Below are 20,874 nucleotides of genomic sequence, written 5' to 3'. Positions count from 1 at the left end.
GGATGCTATGTTAACCGCAGGTGAGGCGGTAGGAGCATTTTGCTAACTGCCAACGTGAGTTCAGACTCTTCAGGCTATTTGGCACCCAGGTCTATGGTGAGGTGTGACATATGGGATGTAAAGTTTGATGCCTGCTCCGACTCCAGTCTTGCTAACACACACGAAACCTTTGGCAAATCATGACCCTGCCTTGGGGAAAAGGGCAGTCTGGGAGAGCTTCTTCAAGGCAGCCTGGCTTCAATGCAGTCCGGGGCATGACTGAGATAGGCTTACGTGGCCGGGAATTGGAGGGTAACTGGGTAAAGAGCTGCAGTGTGGGCAGAGGTGCAGTGTGGGTCACATCGAGGACAGCCACTGGCCAAAGCAGGGAACAGAGACAGAATGAGGAAGAGCGCTGTGGGGAAGGTGGGACACGGGGTGGAGAACCTTCAAAGTCCAAAGAGCATGACTTGTTGGGATTCAATGCTGTAGGCAGTAGGGAGCCACGGAAGGCTCTTAGGTGGAGAAATGAGGGCTGGACATTAGTGAGCAAGCCCTGTCTCCATGAGCAGCATGGGTGGTCCTCTGAGCACGCCAGGCACGAGTGTGCAGGGAGCTGGTGCAAAAGCCTCTGTGTGCGGGTGAGCATCTGTGTTGTGACTCTGCCCACGCATGTGCTTCAGTGTGCCGAGTGGCTGCACGCCCCAGATCCATGTGGCACGTGCTGGCCGGTGAGGGTGCTGGGCACCGGGAGGTGGCAGGGAAGGCTGCGTATACGTGTTGTTTGTGGGCATGTGTTAGAGTGTGCATGTGGGCCGTGGGGCCTCACAGCATGTGTGTGCACACTCTGGCATGTGCGTGTGTCCCCCACCCCCAGGCCTGCCCCTTCCTTCTGGAGCTGCAGACTTGCTCTTTCCTCTTTCTGTCCTTGTGCTGCTGGCTGTCTCGCTTCCCTCCCTGCCAGCCACAGGACTCAGTGCCACTGCTCCAGGTCTCCATGGCTGAGCCTGGGGGCTCTTAGAACAGGCTCCATGCCCAAGCTGGCAGATGTGGAGCCGTCAGAGAGGGCACAGAGTTCATGGTTTATGGTGTAGGGGCTGGGAGCTTGGAGGGGCTTGTGTGTGGGGCTGCACTCTGAGGCAGCTAGAGGCCTAGGAACATCATCCTGGACATGCCGTACCTGTCGTGCAGTCTGAGTCATACTGCCAGGGCAGGGTATCCAGCTCCCAGCCTGGGATTGCCAAGAGCCAAATCCACTGCAGATTAGGGGTGATAGTCAGGGTCCCACGTCCTCTATCTGTCAGCCATCCAGTGGTGTTCTAGGATAAAAGCCTGAGAGTCCCATACACACGGTCATCCCACAACACACTTCATAGGCCATGCACGGACACACAGCCCCCTTCCTTCCCTCCCAGGTACCATCATAGCTGCTAGCGTGTGACTGAAGGCAGGGTCCCTGGCCCCTGCTGAAGCACTACTGCTGGCCAGCAGGCTCACGCACCTTGGCCTGTTGTTCCTAGGGGTCGCCTGTGCTATTCAGCCAAGGGGACCACAGTGCATGCTGGCCCAGCTGAGCTCCGCCTAGAGAGCTCACTTCCCTTTCCTGCCACGGAGTCTCCCTCTTGTGCTTTTCCCAGCAGGAAGGGCCCAGCCTCACCTATGCAACCTGCAGCCCCCCGCCAACCAGTTGAGGCTCCCCTCTTAGACTTAAAAGTCTATGGCCAGTGGCATCCAGCTACCTGCCCTCCCTGCCTTCCCCAGGGTCCCTTCAGAGGACCCTGGGATTTCGGACCACCCAGAGGGGCCTCTGGCACTCACTCGTCATCTATCCCTTATAGCTCCACCATTTTGGTTCAGGCAGTGTTCCTTCTCTACCAGGTCTGGTGGCTGTTGGATGGGCCGCTCCAAGCAAGAGGTGGCCCTGGGCCAGTGGGTTGGAAGACAGGGTGACCAGTGAAGAGGGAAGCCCGAGGGGGCTGGCATTGGTCTGAACTGTGGGTGGATGGGTGGACTGCCTGGGTGCCATGAGAGAGGCCAGCGTGTGTGGGGTGGGGAGGGCCGCCGCAGCCCCCAGGCACTACCTATGAAGCTCTGGCTTCTCCCTCCAACTTCCTCCCCTTTCCCTTCCAGCACCTCTTTTCCGAGAATCTTGCCATGCTCACAACTACGCCCTCCCCTCCCCGGCCCTCCCACAGCTGCTGCAGCGCACCCATCCTCTGCACTTGCCTCACCAGCTCTGGCTTTTCTCTAACCCGTTTTCTCTCTGCTTTCTCTCCAACTGCCAGCTGATCCGGTCAGGCAAGTCCATCCCGTCCTGAGAGCCCCAGGCCTCCCTTCGACCTCTAAACAGATCCCTCCTCTTCTCAGAGACCTCCCTTTCCAAGCCTGCCTGAGCGGGTGTCCTGACTTGACAGTGGCTCCCCCAGCCCCAAAGCCAGCCCCCTTCATCTGTGACTTAAGTCTGTTGTAGCGGTGAGCTGACACGTCCAGGTGTGACAGTTGCTGAAAACTTGTGCCCCCTCCGTGGTATGCCCTTGCCCTGTTCTATAAATAGCTATAAATTCCCATATATATACACATATACACACACACACACACATATACATATATACACGTGGCCGACTGCCTCGCCTCTAGAACTGGGAATCAGTCCCCATGCTGTGCTTGTGGAGTCTTGTAGCCCAGCAAGAGGAAGCTGTCTCCGGACATCGCCCCTCCAAAGTGCACCACCTCCAGTGAGCTTCCGTGACATGCGCGGCCTGTGGACAGCCAGCCCCTGCCATCCCTCCCGCCCTTCTGGCCAAGCATGGCAGTGCTGTGCAGGCGGCCATGTGGCCTGACAGTCTCTACCAGTCCTGCTGTCCCTCAGCTGAGAAACCCATTTCTGGATGACAGAGAATGTGTCCTCTGCTGGCTGTGTTCTCTATGGAGCTCAGGGGAGGGAAAAGGCCAAGCCATTTTTAGGGTGTGCTGGCAACGGTGAAAAGGTCACACCCTTTTCAAGGGACACTTTTCCTGGGAAGTCCCTGGAGCTTAGCTGGCTCATATCCTATGAAGCCAGCTCTGGCCACTAGGGGACAGGGCCATGAACTCAGCCTCGAGGGAGCCTGCGGGGCAGCTGGCACTCTGGAGGGACAGACAGGCCACCCAGTGCAGACAGGAGAGGGAGGCAGGGGGACAGAACGGAAGACACCTGGGGTGGATGGAAGTCAGTGCCCTTGGGCGCTGGTATCTGTCTTCCCGGCCACCGCTACATCAGGCTTCTCAACTTGTTGGCTGTCAGGGCCAGACTGTACTCTGTAGACACCATGACAGTCCCCATGAAATCCACCAGGTGTCACCAGGCAGCATACAGGTAACAGGCCTGGAAGATCCCCCACAGCCCAGCTAGACATGCTGAGACACTCTGGGGCTCCTCGTTCAGTGGGACAAACTGCAGGGCCCAGTGAGGGAAACGGGAACATACCAGGCCGAGCAGTATGGCTAAATCCATTTATTCCAAAAGCAAAAGCAAAAAAAAAAAAAAAAAAAAAACAAAAACAAAAACAGGAGTCCCATCACCAGGGAGCCATGACCCCATCCCCGCCTCCTTCCTCGCTCCTATGCTAGCAATAAATAAGTTTCCCAGCCGCAAATAATTATAAGAACCTCTTCCTCATATGCCAGCTGCAACCTACGCCAGATACGATACAGAATGTTACACAGATACAGTATGTACACGGGGGAAGGGGGGCCACCCCCAGCAGTCTGTGCCCTTGCCTGGTCTACAGTTAACTCCACTGTCCCGCCTCAGCTGCCTCTCTGAGTAAGAAGATGGGAGCCCCCCTGAGAGAAAAGTTGCTTTGGTGAGACTAAGGAGGCCGTCAGACCTCCTCCAAACCAACCAACTCCACCAACCTCTGGCTCTGAAATAACAAACATCATCATCCAGAAATGTAAGGACTCAGCCTTGCTCAAGGTGGTAGAGGGTCTGTTTGTCTCCCTCCATTAGACAGGGGTCTTGTCTTGCTACCCTAATGGTAAAGGGGTGACTGGGAAGGGGTTGTAGGGACATGGTGGGGGTGAAGAATCCAGACCCACTTCTCCAGGCTTATGCTGACAGGGGCCTGCTTTTATTTATTTTTATTTTTATCCCCTGATGTTTTTTTAAATCCCGTAACTTCTTTTTCAGAACTTTTTAAAAAAACTTTTCATAAAACTTTTTCTTTTTACTTGTTTTCCACAATTTTTTTCCCACAACTTTTCCACAGTATTTTTTATCCCGTAACTTTTTCGTCCCACAACTTTTTTTAATTCCTGTCACTTTTTTAGTTTGTGTTCTTTTAATAAACACACAGTTACAATTCTGTAAGAATAAAAACCGATTCCCTCATGCCAAGCATGCCCAGCATTTGCACAGTCTCAATACCTTTAATACTATAGTTTTGAAGACACACAAAATTTTTAGGCAAAACAGCACCTTGAAACAATTTAATAATTTATTACATTACAGTAGCATCACAGAAGCAGTCAATAATGCCACTTTAGACAAAAATCAATATTTCCATTATACATTCTGTGTATAAGAATTCATAAATCAGTAAAAGTTATTCTAAGAAAACTTGGCAAATAAAACTTTGGACTGGAATTGGCATTTCTTTGTCTACTTTTCCTTCCCCTAGATTCTTTGTTTTAAACTACAGTATTCATATTTTAAAATGTTTTAAATTATTTTAAGTCACTAATATAGCAGTTACATTTTTGAATAGTTATTTGAAAGTGACTGTAAGATAAAGTTTTAGAGAATCTATTATGGATAGGGTTGACTTACATTTTCACATTTTCTAAAAATCAGCTTTGGTTTTAGAACTGTTTTTCATTTCGGGAAAACCTATCAGGTTTAATCAATTACTTTAAAACTAATTATCACATATTGCAGTCTTTAAATAGGTGTTTTGATTCTTTACTCCCTAGAGAAATTCAAATTTATTTAGTTGAAGTCATATTTTAAAATTCTATGTTTCTGCTGAACTCTAACCTTCTAATGTTGCCTTCTAAGCAAACTGAAAGCTGCCTTATGTTAAATGAGGAAGAGAACAAATACTTGGCTGAATGAGGTACTGCAAAAGACTGCATGCACTTTGAAGAAAGACTTAAGTTATTGTCATAGGATTTCCATTCTCTTTAGCTTTTTCTTAAACATATGACAAAACACCTACACAAAGAGTGGTATTTGAATTAATATAGTACATTTATTTTTCAGATTGACATGCAGCTGAAATATGCCAGTATGTGATTTAATCCACAGGTACCTGATGAACACATTATTGTCAGATTGATTACAGATGCTAAATGCTATCTGAAGGTCATTCCTAGTCATTTATATGTGTCAGAGTAAAAGTGAAGCGACTTGAACTATAAAAATACCTTTGAAATAATTTATCAATGTATTAGATAAACTCAGTTTCAGAATGATAAAGAAAAACTGTTAGACCAAAAAATGTGGCTAATTAACAGTGGTACGATTTCTAGCCTGAGGGCTTAAAATGGACTTAAAGTAACTGTCTTTACACTGAACTCAAAGAATGCAAAAGCGGCAAGTTCAGAAAAGGCAAGAACAGGACCTTTAGTCCATTTTAAGCCATAAATATTACACAAAATATGCCTCTAACTGAAACTGAGAGGTATTAAAACATATTTCACTCTTCGGAAAGAACTTTGTGAGGAAATATAACTCTGTGATTGTATAGACACTTTCCTCATGACACATTCACAAACAGTAGATTGCGCTGCAGTTTGTAAACATTTTGAGTTGAATAAACTTCTCCTTGATTTTCAAATGTAGTATAATACTGTCTACTAAAACTCCTTTTTGTTTCAACTAAGTACTCTCACATATATTAGTTTATAATAATGTTTGTTATTATTTTTAAAGTCTTTTCCATTCAAGGAAAAGAAGTAAATTCCTATGTCAGATGCTTGAAGACTAGGTATTAGCCAGAGAGGTCTAGATGGTAAAATCCATCTTCTAGCCTCAAATAAGCTCCATGAACATAGAGGAATGCCGGGTGTGACACAGCTTTCCTTCACTCGGATTCATTCTTGACTAGAGCCTGTATATGCCTGTTCAAGGGACATGTAAACTCTTAAAGGATTTCTTCTGATCTTTACTAAATACATTAAGAAGAATGCCAACCAGTGCCCTTTTGTGTACTGGGACATGTAGTCATGTGATTAAAACAGGGAACATGAACTCTGACTTTAAAATGTATTGTAGATATAAATGCTCTAGCTAGAAAAGGTTTTCCACATCCACAGTCATGATGGGAGCCTTTCATTCCTCAGAAATAATCCCTTTTTAGGTCATCAAACAAGAGTACAACTGCCACAGCTCATGAGGCAATATCTTCATGAGCCCAGAGCACATACAAATCCTAAGGGAACTACCATAGTACAGTGCTCATTCTTGGCACCGGAACAAATGAAACATATTCTATCCTGCACACACCTGCCAGAACAGGCCACTTTCCTCTTCTGGGGGATTTAAAAAGCTCCCCAAAATGTTATTACTCCCATCCCCAATACACAGAAAAAGGGGGAAAGGCTGTTTCCAGTGCTCCGCCTTTAAACAACTGTAAATGTCAGTACTCACAGTGGCATATTACAAATTAATAGACTGCGCACTTGAGGGCAAACCACATATTGAGCTAATGAAGAGCTCACTGTGATTAGGATTCGATCAAACATAACAGCAGAACATAAGCAAATTTTATCTCAATTCCGTAATGAATATACATGCTGCACTAACATTAAAAAAGCATGGCAGCCTATCCCAAACCAGCAAGCACAGTTGTGTGCATATAGTGGGTCTTTGTGTGTTTGAACTCCCACCACATAAGGGCAAACTCGATATGCATGCTAACGTCCTATAATTATCAAATTAAAAAAAAATTCTAAAGGATGCCAGAGTGAACATGAGGGAAAGACTCACTCTCCTTTAACTTTTTACAAATAAATTTAAACTATGAATTAGAAACACAAATACATTTAAACTATAAATTAGAAACACAAACAAATTTAAACTATAAATTACAAACACAAATAAATTTAAACTATAAATTAGAAACACAAATAAACATAAGTGGCTCTAACATTCAAATGAAGTAAATGAATTGTGTGGGAGATTAACCCCTTAACTTTTTTTTTTTTTTTTTAATTTCTTGACCAGCTCTTAGATGATGGTGATGTTTATCTCCCTGTTCTCGGCAGCCCGAAAAGAATGTCATGCAGCCTCTCCTGCTCCTCGTGCCGCCTCTCCTGTACCAACAGCTTCTCCACCCAAGCCTGGGTGCTCCTGGGGAGTCCTGCGTTAGAGGAAGCAGCTGCTGGATCTGCTGCGCAGTGGGGTTGTCATGGGGAGAACCCTCCCTGTCCTCTCCTGGTGCAGCCTCCACGCTATCAGTGAGGCTCACCTCACAAAGATCTTCAGAGAGAGGGAGGGGAGGTGTGAATCTGAGCACAGTGCGAGCCTCCCCTGCTCCTGTCTGTCCATCCCGGCTGAGGGCTCTACTCACCACCCTGCTTGTCCGCACACCCAAGCTCCTGTGGGATCGGGGCTCCTAGAGCCCTACACAGGTACTGGTCTGGCTGCTGCTGCAGACTCGGAGCCTCTTGGCTCTTCAGCTCCACCTGCCGGAAGACCCTGGGCATGAGGGCATGTGGTGGCTGGCTTCCAGATTCCTGGCCCATTAATAGGGTAGCTAGGGCACTGTGGGGCTCTGTGGCCTGCCCAGGTCCCTGGCCCCTCGCTCCAGCCCTAAGAGACTCTGCCTCCCTTGCCTAGAATCCCATGCCTCCTTCCCCAGCCTCAAATCTCACATCCTTTTTCCCAGCATTTAAACTGTAGGCCACAGACTGGTGGAAAAGCAGGGGGAGCCAACCACCAACTGCTAAGTGTGCTACATGCCTAATGTTTCCACGTATCATCTCATTTAATCCTCAGCACCTCTGCAAGGAAAAGGCTAACTTCCTTTTGAAGTTAAAGAAACAGAGACTTAGAGATGAACAGTAGTTGAATGGTGACCAGTGGAACCGAGGCTGGAATCCAGTTTGAATCTAAGGAGTCTTTTTTTTCTGTTTTGTTTTGTTTTGAGACAGTGTCACTCTGTGTCCCAGGCTGGAGTGCAGTGGTGCAATCTCAGCTCACTGCAACCTTCACCTCCCGGGCTCAAGTGATTCTCGTGTCTCAGCCTCCTGAGTAGCTGGGACTACAGGCATGCACCACCAGACCCGGCTTATTTTTTTTTTTTAATTTTAGTAGATATGAGGTTTTGCCATGTTGGCCACGCTGGTCTCAAACTCCTGACCTCAAGAGATTCTCCTGCTTCAGCCTCCCAAAGTGCTGGGATTACAGGCGTGAGCCACCACACCCGACATAAGGAACCTCTTATACCACTGTCTCTTCCTCTTGTGATTGGGGGGCCTCCATGCCTCTAGCTGGGATGATGATGTCCAGACCTGGGAGGAGCCCAGGGCTACCCACCTCTGAAAGTCAGAGGGCAGGAAGCAAGAGACAGTCATAGGACTGCCCTGGAGGGTGCTGGGGTCACCTGTCCCCAGGCTGCAGCTGCCTCTGGCCTGGCACCTCCCCTCCCCAGAGGCTGGTGTCTGCCTCCCAGATCTTCTTGGATGGGTCGGAGGTTACCGTCTCTTTCAGCTCACCCAGCTTCTTCAGCTCCTTTACTTGTTGCTCCAACTGCAGTGTGCTCTTGTTCTCGTTGTTCTGGACAGAGAGAAGCAATCAGTGACCACCTACTAAAATGGAGACCCCAGAACTTGGTGTCTGCCTACCACGGCACCGGGAAGAGTGGAGGCAGGTTAGAAAAATCATCCCCTCTTTCCCACAGCCATCAGAGCAGGGCTCTGGCTCACAGGTGCCTTTAGAAGTACCATTTCATATGAAAGCTACAATGCCCCATTTTACAGGTGGGGAAACAAAGGCCTTGAGGACTAGGGAAGAGGACAGCCTCCCCAGGTGGGGCAACGCACCAGCTCCTCAAAGCCACTGCGTGGCTCGGCCTGCTGCTCATAGAGGGCTTCCCACCCCAGCTCCAGCATCCTCTCCAGCTCCCGCAGCCTCTCCAGCTCCCGCAGAGTCTCCTGCTGCCACAGCCTCTCATCCTGCTCCCGAAGCCTCTCCTGTTCCAGCAGCTCCTCCACCTCGTCCAGCAGCCTCTCCCTCTCCAGTAGCCTCTCCTGCTCCTCCTGCCGCCTCTCCTGTTCTAACAGCTTCTCCACCTCTTCCAGCAGCCTCTCCTGCCCTGGCAGCTTCTCCTGCTCACATAGCCTCTTCTCCTGTTCACGTAGCCTCTCCTCCTGTCTCCTGTTCAGGAGACTCAACATCTGATTGTTTTCCACCTCAGCCTGGAGCTGTCTTCCCACACTCTCCAGCTCCTTCCTTAGGTGGTTGGTCTCATCTTGTACCTGCTCCACCTCAGAGGGCCCTGCTGGGGGCTCTGGGGCCAGGGGTTCAGCTGAGAAAAGAAGCAGACAATAAGGGCCTCTGGATTCTCAAAAAAAAAAAAAAAAAGTCCTCCCTTTGGTGCACAGCTCCTTCTCTCAGGCTTCCCACACTTGGCCTCACTGCTAATGATTCCTTGCACCCGGATGGTAGCCAATCTTCCAAGTCACTTTCACATAGAGAGCACTGTGGGTGGCTGACAATGGGCACTCCTCCCTCTTTACTGATGGGGACACTGAGGCTCATGGAGATGACAAGACTTGCCATCTCCTGGCACAGACCTCTTTCCCTCTGCCTCAAAGCCCTTCCATCCACCCACCTCCCTGGGGCATTCTAAGTCACCCCCACAGCCCTCTGATGCCAGTCCTGCTCCCAGGTCATGCCAGCCCCATCTTACCTTTCTGGTTTTTGAGTTTGAACAAGCTCCTCCCAAGCTTCTGTACCTGATGTATCTCATGCTTCATCTCCTCCTTCAATGTGCGAAGCTGTCCAAAGCACACGGGGTAAAGGGCCCTGGAGAGAGGGGCTGGTGAAACTCTAGAGACAGAGTTTGAGAAAGGCCCACCCCCCTTCTGCCAGCTTGTGATTTAGAAAAGTGCATTCATTCAACAAACATTTACTGAGCATGTACAGGCCAGGTACAGTTCTTCATAGCAGAGATATAAGACAGCAAAGAACAGACAGGAGCCCTTGGCCCTGAGGTTTCCATTCTAGGGGCCTTTAAATCTCAGACTGTCAGAGCTAACAGTGACCTTTGATATTCTCTACCTCCTGCAGAAACACGAGCCTAAGGAGGAGAGATGACTTGTCCAGACTCAAAAAGCAAATTAGGGACTGAGGCAGGGCAGAAATATGGGCCCCTGACAACCAGTCAGGCTAGTGCTTCCCTGAGAGGCCACAACCTCAGGGCATGTGTGGCAAGGACTAGAGCAGGGGTGTCTGGAGAAGAGAGAGTCAGGAAAGAGGGCAGTGCAGAAGAGCCATGCTGCATGTTCTGTGTTCTGGGGTCCCTCCAGGTGAGACCTGGGTGCCCCAGCTCCCCATTCGCCCTTGGCATCAGGGGCCCCTAGCCCTTTTCTTCAGGGCCCCAAGGGGAAACTGGAGTCCAGGATTGACAGGCTGGAATCAGGGGACCCCACTGGACTCTTACCAGTGAACTGATGTTTTCACTGAGTTGACTGATTATTGCGGAGCTTGAATCCAGGGCTACTGCTAGTTCTTGGTAGTGGCTCTGAGATGCATGTAGAGAAGAGGAGTTGGAGGAAGATTGTGGGGAGGAGTAGAGAGAACAATCATTAGGGCTGGTGGGGGGGTGTGGGCTGTCTCAGCTGGCAGAGGGGCAACAAGCCCCTGCTGTGGGAGGAGGTTGGAGGGCTGGCCTGCAGGGTCACTGCACCTCGGCCCAGGGCCTCTTACCTCCAGATCCTTCAGGGTAGCAGATGATGCAGGGCCCTCCCCGTAGATACCTGTTGCTCACTGCCAGAGATGAGAGTGCACATGGAGATGTTCTGTCCCCCCTCACTGTCTAAGCCCTCTGACTTCCTTTCTTCCCCATCAACTGGCAAAAGCTTCTTTTCTGCCTATCTTGGACCCTTTGTCCCATAACTCCTTTGTGCCAACTTCTCTCATGGTTCTTATCTCCCCACCATCCCACCTGGGGCCCTTTCAGTGACTCTAAAGGGACAGCCTGATGGCAAGTGGCTCTTCTCATTGGCCTGGGTTTCCCTTGAGACTGGGGATGAGGAAAATCAAACAGCAATGACCATTTCCTGGGTGTCCTGGGTGTTTGCAGCAGGCCATGTACTAAGGATTCACATAAAAGCAACAATAACAAATCTCGTTTAAACTTCACAAATGGAAGTCAAAAAATACCACCTCTATTATACAGATGTGAAAGAGAGGCCCAAAGACCTCAAGCAACTTGCCCTAAATCATATCCTAATCAATCCTCCTAATCAATCCTTAGCAGACGGAGAGGCAAAATTCAAACCCAGAATTCTTAACCAGTACCCAACAGTCCATCCACAATCTTAACAATTACCCTCTACTGCCCCTTGGGCCCCCTGTCCCCAGGAGCCTGGCCCACCAAGACTCACATCCCCAGGTGAGTGGTAACCACCAGAAGTGGCTGTGTCAGGGCTACTGCCATTGATTTTCTTTTTCCTGTTAGCTCCTGCTGGAATGCCAGGGCTCTTCCTGTGCCAATATTCTTTTAACTGTGGGAAAGAAGAACAGTAACACTCATGAGAACGGTCAGCCCCTATAGCCACATCCTCCTTTACAGTTTTGACAAAATACTCTTATACACCATCTGGTTTAATGCCACCAACAACTGTACAAGGTGTTGTCATAATCGTTTAGTGATTGAGAGGGATTGATATCATGTATAGAAAAAAAGAAAAAGGCAATACTGGAAGTTAAACTCAGTCCTCTGACTCCAAGCTCTGGGGTTTTGCCATGAATCAGCAGCTGCCAGGGACCAGAACCAGGGGCAGAGGAAGAAAAGTAAACATTAAGCAGGCAGGAACTGTAGGCCGTGTGGTTTAGAGTCACACATCCTCACACATCTGTTAGTGTGAAGAAGTGCACCAGTACCTCTCACACTTTCATATCAATGTGTCCTCACGGCAGAAGGCAGCTTTTCTGTTAAATCTGGGAATTTATCAGAAAGAGGACAACCCAAGCCTCATTTCAGAGAGAAGTCTGGTATATGCTTGGAAACCTATGTGTCTGTCATCTCTAAGTACATTAATGTTTTTTCTCAAGAGAATCAAGGGAAAATGATGCTTCAGAAAGATGTCCCACATTTATCCTGTGGCACTCAAAGTACCCCAGGTTGAGATGATATGAGGAAGATTCAAGCTGTCAAGTTCAGTTTCCCAAGATCTATTCCACAGAAGATAAGCAAATCTCACTTCAGAGACCACTGACTGAAGGACAGTCTGGTCCCAGAAGTGTGGAGAACTCAGAAAATATGTTAAAGTCTCTCTGGAAAGTAGAAGCCTGGGAGAAAACCAAACTAAACTCATTCTCCCATTGCCACCCACAGATAGTCAACGTTTTGAGCTCACAGGGGAAGTGTAGGCTTTCCCCACTATCAATTAGACATTGTTAAGGGAGTAAGGCAGCCTGAAACCTCTTGCTCCTAGGTCCCATAGTCCCCACTCCCCTTCCAGCCGGAAATTTGTGCTGCAACCAGAGGAACCAGAAATGGGGTGAGAAAAGGGACTGGGTTGTAAGATCAAAGGCCGGTCTTGCAGCAGTAATGACAGTTCCTAGTGGGACTGTGACATCACTACATTCCACTCCTCCCCAGGGTGCGGGACCACATCAGCGTGATGCCCGAGTCACCGCTCCATGATGGGGGAGGGGAAACACAGGGTTTTGACCCAGGTCCTCGGAGATGCCAGTCCAAGAAGCCCAGGGAGGTTGAGCTTAGGGCAGCAGGAGGGGAGGGCAGAGTCTGCAGTAGGGAGCCCCAAGAGTCACTAGCCCAAAGTCACCCAGGGATGACTGGCGAGGGCGGGGCCTGGGGCTGGGGGACCCAGGTCCTGGGAGACACAAGCACAAAGAGCCCAGGGAGGTTGGGCTTGGGGCGGCAGGAGGTGAGGGCTGAGTATGGAGCCCCAGGAGTCACCCGCCCAAAGTCACCCTGGGGTGATTGGCAAGGGCAGGGACTGGGCTGCTTACTGAAGGGGTGGGGCTGACTGACTAGACTTTGGTCAGGGGAGCCCAGAGGCGCTGGTGTTGGGGGCCCCAGTCTGGTATGCCTCAGGAGTGGTATGGACTCTGACACCGGTCTTGTCATCAGAAGGGATCTGTGGCTGGGTTGGGGGCCATGACCTGCTGCGTTTTACCTTTTTCTCGGCTGCGACCAATTTCCCCTGTTGTGTTTTTTGTGACATTGCGGGGTGGGGAGGGAGGCGGGCTTGGGGCCACCATCAGCGAAATCCCAGTGAGCACTGCTGAATGCCTCCAGTCACCTACCAGGCAGCTGTGCGACTCAGCCACAGGAGGCGTAACCAGGGCCCCACTAGAACGCAGAATAGGGGCATGGCCTTAATGCTCCAAATCCATTGGTCAGTGGGAAAGATGAAAGGGAAAGGAGGCGTGGCCAGGCAGCAGCATGTCCAAAGGGACCTGTGGTGTCATAAGGAAAGCTGCCCATACAACCGCTGTCCCCGCCCACTCAGAGAGAGGGGAGGGGCCGCCCACTCTGGGAGAAGGGAGGGGCTGGCTTTTGCTTTAAAAGCTTTAAAACTGTAAAAACTAAACTTTAAAAAATATATGTGCATCTGTGTGTGTGTATCTATGTGTTCCTCCAGAGCTGTCTTCATTATCCAGCTTCTATGCAAAGTCTATGATTTTGGCCTATATTTTTCATCTTCAAATGGAGCACAAGAATTACCAGTATTACCTTAACTGAGATATAGATCCTATAAAAATGGAAAATCCATAGCATGCTTGATGATTAATGAAGCCGACTATAGTATCCGACATTCCAATAAGACAAAATAATCACAATGATTTCTCTTTTTTGGAAAAATGTTTGTCTTATCCTCCTACATTACTGTTAAGATTTCTTTTAAAAACAAGAAACATGTCTAATATCTTTAAAAACACAAAGCTTTTGGGCCGGGTGCGGTGGCTCACACCTGTAATGCCATCACTTTGGGAGGCCGAGGTGGGTGGATCGCCTGAGGTCAGGAGTTCAAGACCAGCCTGGCCAACATGAAGAAACCCTGTCTCTACTAAAAATACAAAAACTAGCCAGGCATGGTGGTGGGTGCCTGTAATCTCAGCTATTTGGGAGGCTGAGGCAGGACAATCACTTGAACCCAGGAGACGGAGGTTGCAGTGAGCCAAGCTCATGCCACTGCACTCCAGCCTGGGCGACAGAGCAAGATTCCATCTCAAAAGAAATAAAATAAAATAAGATACAAAATAAGTAAGAACACAAAGCTTCCAATTTAATAAGCACTTATGGCTCTTTACTGGTTTAAAACAAATACAAGGCCCATTTTTTCTAGAATCACCTGGCCTCTCTAAGCCTTGCAAATGAAACTGAATTTCTCACTTGATACCTGGCTATGCCTTGCAATCATGAAAACCAAGAATTGTGTTATGTCACTGTGTATTGCTTGTTACCTGAAATCCACACTAGGCTGGGATCAAGGGTTGAATCTTCCATGATTTTCTCCATAACCTCTGTGCTTCTTATCCCAGACCAAACTAAGCTTTTTTCTAGAGTTCTACAATTTACACTTGATAGACAAGAGTGGTTCTCAAAATGTAGTCTATGGACTAGCAGCACCAGCAGCACCTGAGACCTTTTTATAAGTGCAAATTCTCAGGCCCCACCCTGGACCTGGTGAATGAGAAACTCTGGAGTAGGGTTCAGCAATGTGTGCTGCAGTAATCCCTCCAGGTGTTCAAGAACCTCTGGCATAAAGCAGGTAGTAAAATGTATTTCCTTCTGTAGGTCCAAAGCCAGGGTTACCATATGTTCTGCCTTGTTATGAAAAATGACATGTAATTAAAAGACATGAACCTCCTTCCTACTCGCACCCTCCATCCAATGTGTTTTATTTTTATGAGTTCCATAAGAAAACAAGTGGCAATCAGAGATTTAGTGTAAAAAGTATGTTTACAAGTGTCCGTTCTCATCCAGCCTGATCTCCTACAAAACCATTTACATCCTCTTACATCTCAAGTTTTAAAAAAGTATCTTCACAATGTAAGACTCAGGCACACTAGCAGTTCTATAACAAAACACCAAGTAGATCAGAATGTCCAACCTTACTAGAGTAGAAAAGTGGAATCATTGGCTATATTTTCAAATTGCATTCAACAGGAAATTTAAGTTTTGAATTTTTTTTCATCTTCATACTTCCAAGTTAATAGACTTAAACCAGAATACGCCATTCTTTCAAAGCCTCTAGCCAGGCAAAGTTTTACTGTATTATTTCTTGCTTTCAATGGATATAAAGCAGATTCCTGGTAGGCACATTCTGTATACCTGCAAAGATATAGAACTAAATAGTTCCATCTGTTCAATATTAAACTAAAAGTCCTGTAAACCTTAGATGGTGAGTGTAATACTTCAGCACTAGTCCAAAGCCTCAAATATGAAAAGATACCAAGAAGCCCACTAGCAAACAAAACTAAACTCTCGGCCAGGAGCAGGAGCTCACGCCTGTAATCCCAGCACTTTGGCAAGCCAAGGTGGGAGGATTACTTGAAGTCAGGAGTTCAAGACTAGCCTGAGCAGCACAGCCAGTTCACATCTCCACAAAAATTTTTAAAAATTAGCCGGGTGTGGTGGCACACAGCTGTAGTCCTAGCTACTTGGCAGGCTGAGGTGGGAAAATTGCTTGAGGCCAGAAGTTCAAGGCTGCAGTAGCTATGATTACGGCACTGCACTCCAGCCTGGGTGACAGTGCGAAACTTAGATAATTACATTTTCTTCTGCTCCTGTTTACACTAAAATCACTAAGTTAAAAGGCTTTCAAATTTGGCAGGATAAAAATTAAGTGAAATGTGACTTTGGAGCTTGGGTAGTGAAAGAAAGAAAAAAAAAGGAAGGAAGGAAGGAGGGAGGGAGGGTGGGAGGGAACAAAGAAAGAAAGGAAAGGAAGAGAGAGAGGGAAAGAAGAAAAAGAGAGAAAGAAAGAAAAAGAGAAAAAGAGGAAAGAAAAGAAAGAAAGAGAGGGAGGGAGGGAGGTAAAAGAAAAGAAAGTAAGAATGGAAAGCAAGAAAGAAAAGGAAAGCAAGGAAGGAAGGAAGAAGAAGAAAGAAAGAAAAGGAAAAGAAAGAAGAAAGAAAGGAAAAGGAAAGGAAAAAGAAAAGAAGGAAGAAAAAATGAAATGACAAATTACTTACTGGGAGAAAGTTTTTGTAACGTCAATGACAGATAAAAGGCTTGTATCCTTAGTCTATAAAGAAATCTTTAAAATTACTGAGGAAAAAAACAAATGATTTTCAACCGAAAATGGGCAATGGAGAAACTGGCACTTCTCACAAGAATAAAAGTGGCCAATAGCATATACAAAGATTCAAAAGCACAAGAAATCAAAGCAATGTGATGAAAACAATGAGATTTTCTGTATAAAGGCAGGAAAGATGACAAATGGAAAGGGGAACCTGGAGCTCTGTCCTTGGTGGTGGAAGTATAACCTGAGTCACTTTTCCTGGAGAATCATTTGAAAATTTCTATTAAAAACCCTAAAAATTATTTTCCTCTAGAAATTGTACTTCTATGAATTCAGTCCAAAAATGTTTGCTCGAGCCTATTAAAATGTATATATAAGAAAATTCACCTCTGGGGCGGCAGTGATTAACTTAATATATATCCAGCTATTAAAAATGATGCCAGGATATATTTACTGCCACAGAAATATGCCCAAAATATAGTAATTGACAAAAGACTACGTATTACGATTCTACTTTTTAAAAGTTTTATGTGCATAAAAATGTACAAAAAGCAACAAACCAGAATGTTTTGAGTGGCAAATTAAAGATTTTTCTTAATATTTGTCATCCAAATTATTACAAAAAGAATGATTTCCTTTATAATCAGGGAGAATTGTTATTTTTATTTATATTTAAATCTTTTTCTGATTTTTTTTTCTCCTGTATGTATCCCATGTAGGCTAGAATCCCTGCCTCTTGAGGTAAATCAGCCCATTTTTGGGAAGTGCGCTACAGAAAGTTGCCCCAGCTTCCTTTTAAGAGATCTGGAGATATTTTTGTTTCAAATTGTTTTATTGTTCTCAGATTATTTTGTTTAATATATGAAATTGAGGAAAAGCCAAAGCAAAGGCTGACTCCCTACCCTCCTGGGGCTACTCTTCCAATTTTTGCTGCTATTGTTATGTATTACTATTCACTGGGTACTAAAAAGATGGGCAGCCCCTTAGATCATTTGTTCTTATCTCTTTCTCATAATCCTACTTCATTCCTTCATCCACTTATTTTTAAAAGAGTCATGTGTACAAATACATAGTTTAGAAAATTTTTAAATATAACTACCTGTAAAAGTATGTGGCCAAATCCCATTCACAGTCTTATTCTCTTTCCACAGCCAAACACTTTTAATTGGTTTCTTATATTTCAGAATTTATCTTTGCAAATACACATGTATATTCTTATTCTACTCTTCTCTCTCAACACAAAAAGTAGCATACCATACATACTATACCATTCCTTGTTCCTTTTAAAACACACACAATATATGTGAGTTTTTCTACGTGAGTACAGAGGTCTTTCTCATTCTTCTTTACAACTGCACAGTATTCATCATTTGGATGTACCACAGTTTACTTAACCAGTTCCCTGTTGGTGGACACTGAAGTCATCCCGATCATACTATTACAAACAATAATGCCAAGCATAACCACCCACACATACCAAGTTCATTTCTGAATCTGCCTTTGATGAAGCCTCTGTTTGAATCACCACAAGGTCACAAGGCTGAAAAGTTAGCCAATTTTTTAGTTTTCATTATGTACAGCAGTATGTGGCAAAAGACTCCCTTGGGCAAAGCAAATGTGCTCTTTGGGGATTCACTGCATAACAATAAGTGGATAAACAGAACACCAAGGAGAAATATTTATATTTAACCACGCACATGTATGTATATACTATATGCATATGCATAGATAGTATACAATAAATCCATCAAAGCATTAAGCATTGTCTCAGTATGGTGGATCTATGGAGTGCTTTGTAGACAGCCCTCCTTGCCTATCAATTCTTTCTAGTTTCTAAACAGTGAATATGTACTATTTTTGCAATATAAAATTTCAAAAAATGTTAACTCAAATTAAGCTGGATACATTCCTTCAGTCTGTCCTATATTTGTATGGTGCTCCAGAGTGCTCAAATATCACTTCATTTAAAAAATTTATTTATTTTTTTTCAAATATAGAGACAGGCAGGGCCTTGCTCTGTTGACCAGGCTGGTCTTGAACTCCTAGATCCTCCTGGATCCTCCCACTTCCACCTCCCAAAGTGCCGGTATTACAAGTGGGAGCCATCCCGCCCGGCCGGCTTCATTTGAGAAATCGTTCCCCAGAAGTCCATATATTATGAATAATTCCTTTCTTCTTGTTTAGACAGCATCTTAGTCATATCTCTATTATCTCACTTGTCACATGATAATCAGTTGCTCACCCATCCGTCTCCCTTGATTGCTCATGAGCTCCTCGAGAAGAGTCTGATTTTCAGCACCTTGAACAGTGTGCAATACATACATGCTTCATACACAGAGAAGGAAATGATATCACTACGGTGTAATTATTCCCAGAATTCAATGCCCGTATTTGTAAATTGCTCCAGATACTCTGCCAACAACCTGAGAACGTTATGTGTTTTCCCTAAAACTTCCATCCATTACTGAGTGTCTACGGTCATAGTTAACTCAGTTGCGATGTGACCTCTGGCCAAGCCCATTCATAGTTTTTATTTTAGGTGATTTTTAATTTTAATTTTTGATTTTGATAGTTTCCTTTTTGTTTTTTTAATCTAGCAGTGTTTGGTAAACTTCAACATCTCTACATCCCTGTGTCTTTGCACCTACTGGTCTCTGTTTGGAATAATAGCTCAAGGTTTTATTCACCTGGAAAAAATTTCTACTGACCCTTAAAGAATCAGCTTAAATAGGCCGGGCACGGTGGCTCATGCCTGTAATCCCAACACTTTTGGAGGCCAAGGTGGGCGGATCACCTCAGGTCAGTAGTTTGAGACTAGCCTGGCCAACATGGTGAAACCTCGTCTTTACTAAAAATACAAAAAATAGCTGGGCGTGGTGGCGGGTGCCTGCAATCCCAGCTACTCGGGAGACTGAAGCAGAAGAATCACTTGAACCTGTCAAGCAGAGGTTGCAGTGAGCTGAGATCATGCCATTGCACTCCATCTTGGGCGACAGAGCGAGATTTCATCTCAAAAACAAAAACAAAACAAAACAAATCAGCTTAAATAATACCTTCTCTGAGAAGCCTTTATATCTTCCTATTCTTTCAGTAAGATTTGAAAATTCCTCAACTCTTGAAACATTTGTACCTCTATTACTATGTATCAGGCACTGAACTGAGTTCCTAGGATAGAAAGATGAAACTGTAGACCCTGTCCTCATGGAGCTCATGGTCTAGTATGGAAAACAGCCATATGAACAAATAACCACACTGTAGGTCTTCAGAGCTCAAACCCTACCCTAAATACTGCTAAATTAATATTCTGTGAGGTTTTGAAAGTACTAGGGCCAGAGACAATATCGCTGTTTGGATGACTTTCCATCCAAGTTAACATTCGGCCCTCATCACCAAAGGTGATATGTGTGTACCTCTTCCTTGCAACCCACTAGGGCCTAACACATCATATACCCAACTTTTGAAATTAGGAAACAGGCTCAGAAGCCCAAGAGCTTGACCAAAGTAACTCAGCTGGTAGGTGGCAGAACCAGGTCAGTATGATTCTTCTTCAATATCCTGCCAGTTATATAGGCAACTGGCCTCAAAATCAACAAAAGACAAGTAGAGGTTGACATGCATCAATGGAGAGAGGCTCAAAAGGAAGAGTTTATACACAAGAACAGAACAGAAATGTTCTAGAAGTATGTCTGGGGATGTGAAGTAGGAGGGGGCACACCAGGTTTCACCTTGGTCAAGTGAATCTATAATTCCAACTTGGGCCTCACCCCTGAGCTCCAGACTTAGCTATCTGTTTTTCTCACTCTAATATAAAATCCATAGGGCAAGACTTAATCTCTAGGTTGTTCACCACAAATTAAAGCAGAGTCTGGTTTATAGTAAGTACTTAATAAATAAATAAACAAACTATCAAAGAAGCTAAAGAAACATTCTACACTCTTGGGGGAAGGGATTACCATGAAACGCCATCTGTCCTTTTTCTACTTTTCAGTATTTGGGGTGTTCTTCATTGAAAAAGATTAGCTTCTTGAATGTTCCAGATAGGAAGAGAGAGGGAGAGAGAGAGGAATAGAGAGAAGTTTCATATTTTAACTATGGTTCAATTCTAAGCATTCTAAAATTGTATTGAGTTTTTTAAACCATGAATTACAAGGGTGTTTAATTTCCAAATTCATGTAGCTTTTTGTTAATCTCTTCATTATTGCCTTCTAACCTTAATTGCTTCATATTTAAATTATAAATTATATGGTGTGGATGCTACCAATTGTTTTTAAATCTTCTGACTTGCTTTATGAATTAATATATAATTAATGTTTCTCCCACAGTCCACATATGCTTGAGAAGAATATAGAATATCTAATTATTGGGTACAAAGGTCTATATTTGTCCATTACACCACGTCCATTCACTGGTTATCCAAATCTACATATGGGCGTTCTGTGTAACTTACTTATGGTAAGCAGGGTA

At 45.6% G+C, this 20,874-nt stretch overlaps 1 protein-coding gene across 3 annotated transcripts; it reads right to left on the bottom strand.

The window, feature by feature from the left end:
- Positions 1–4,435: 4,435 nt before the first annotated feature.
- On the bottom strand, positions 4,436–16,017 carry LOC129014354 (golgin subfamily A member 6-like protein 9). 3 transcript variants are annotated; one of them, XR_008494200.2, is made up of 8 exons: positions 13,336–16,017; positions 11,575–11,694; positions 10,629–10,709; positions 9,876–9,963; positions 9,007–9,491; positions 8,680–8,740; positions 7,533–7,647; positions 4,436–7,441 (listed from the first exon to the last, which is right to left on the bottom strand). XR_008494200.2 is itself a non-coding variant. In XM_054451683.2 (7 exons), the coding sequence occupies exons 1-7, from the start codon at positions 13,381–13,383 to the stop codon at positions 7,207–7,209; spliced, it is 999 nt and encodes a 332-aa protein (XP_054307658.1). In that variant the 5' UTR covers positions 13,384–16,017; the 3' UTR covers positions 4,436–7,206. The 3 variants fall into 3 exon arrangements, 2 of the variants coding, with proteins under 2 accessions (XP_054307658.1, XP_054307657.1); XM_054451683.2 differs by lacking the exon at positions 7,533–7,647 and having other exon boundaries at positions 4,436–7,322; XM_054451682.2 differs by having other exon boundaries at positions 4,436–8,740.
- Positions 16,018–20,874: the final 4,857 nt, after the last annotated feature.

The sequence above is a fragment of the Pongo pygmaeus genome, chromosome 16 (genome assembly GCF_028885625.2).
Source record: "Pongo pygmaeus isolate AG05252 chromosome 16, NHGRI_mPonPyg2-v2.0_pri, whole genome shotgun sequence".
NCBI lineage: Eukaryota > Metazoa > Chordata > Mammalia > Primates > Hominidae > Pongo > Pongo pygmaeus.
Note: the sequence above shows the minus strand (reverse complement) of the source record. Positions and strands in the feature narration are given on the sequence as shown.

Excerpts from the sequence above, each read along its gene's own strand:
- LOC129014354 (XM_054451682.2), bottom strand. The coding sequence starts at position 13,383 with ATGTCACAAAAAACACAACAGGGGAAATTGGTCGCAGCCGAGAAAAAG. Across the intron at positions 9,964-10,628 it reads GTGAAAACATCAGTTCACTG|CTTCGCACATTGAAGGAGGA; the intron begins GTAAGAGTCCAG and ends TGCTTTGGACAG. Across the intron at positions 9,492-9,875 it reads CAAACTCAAAAACCAGAAAG|CTGAACCCCTGGCCCCAGAG; the intron begins GTAAGATGGGGC and ends TTCTTTTCTCAG.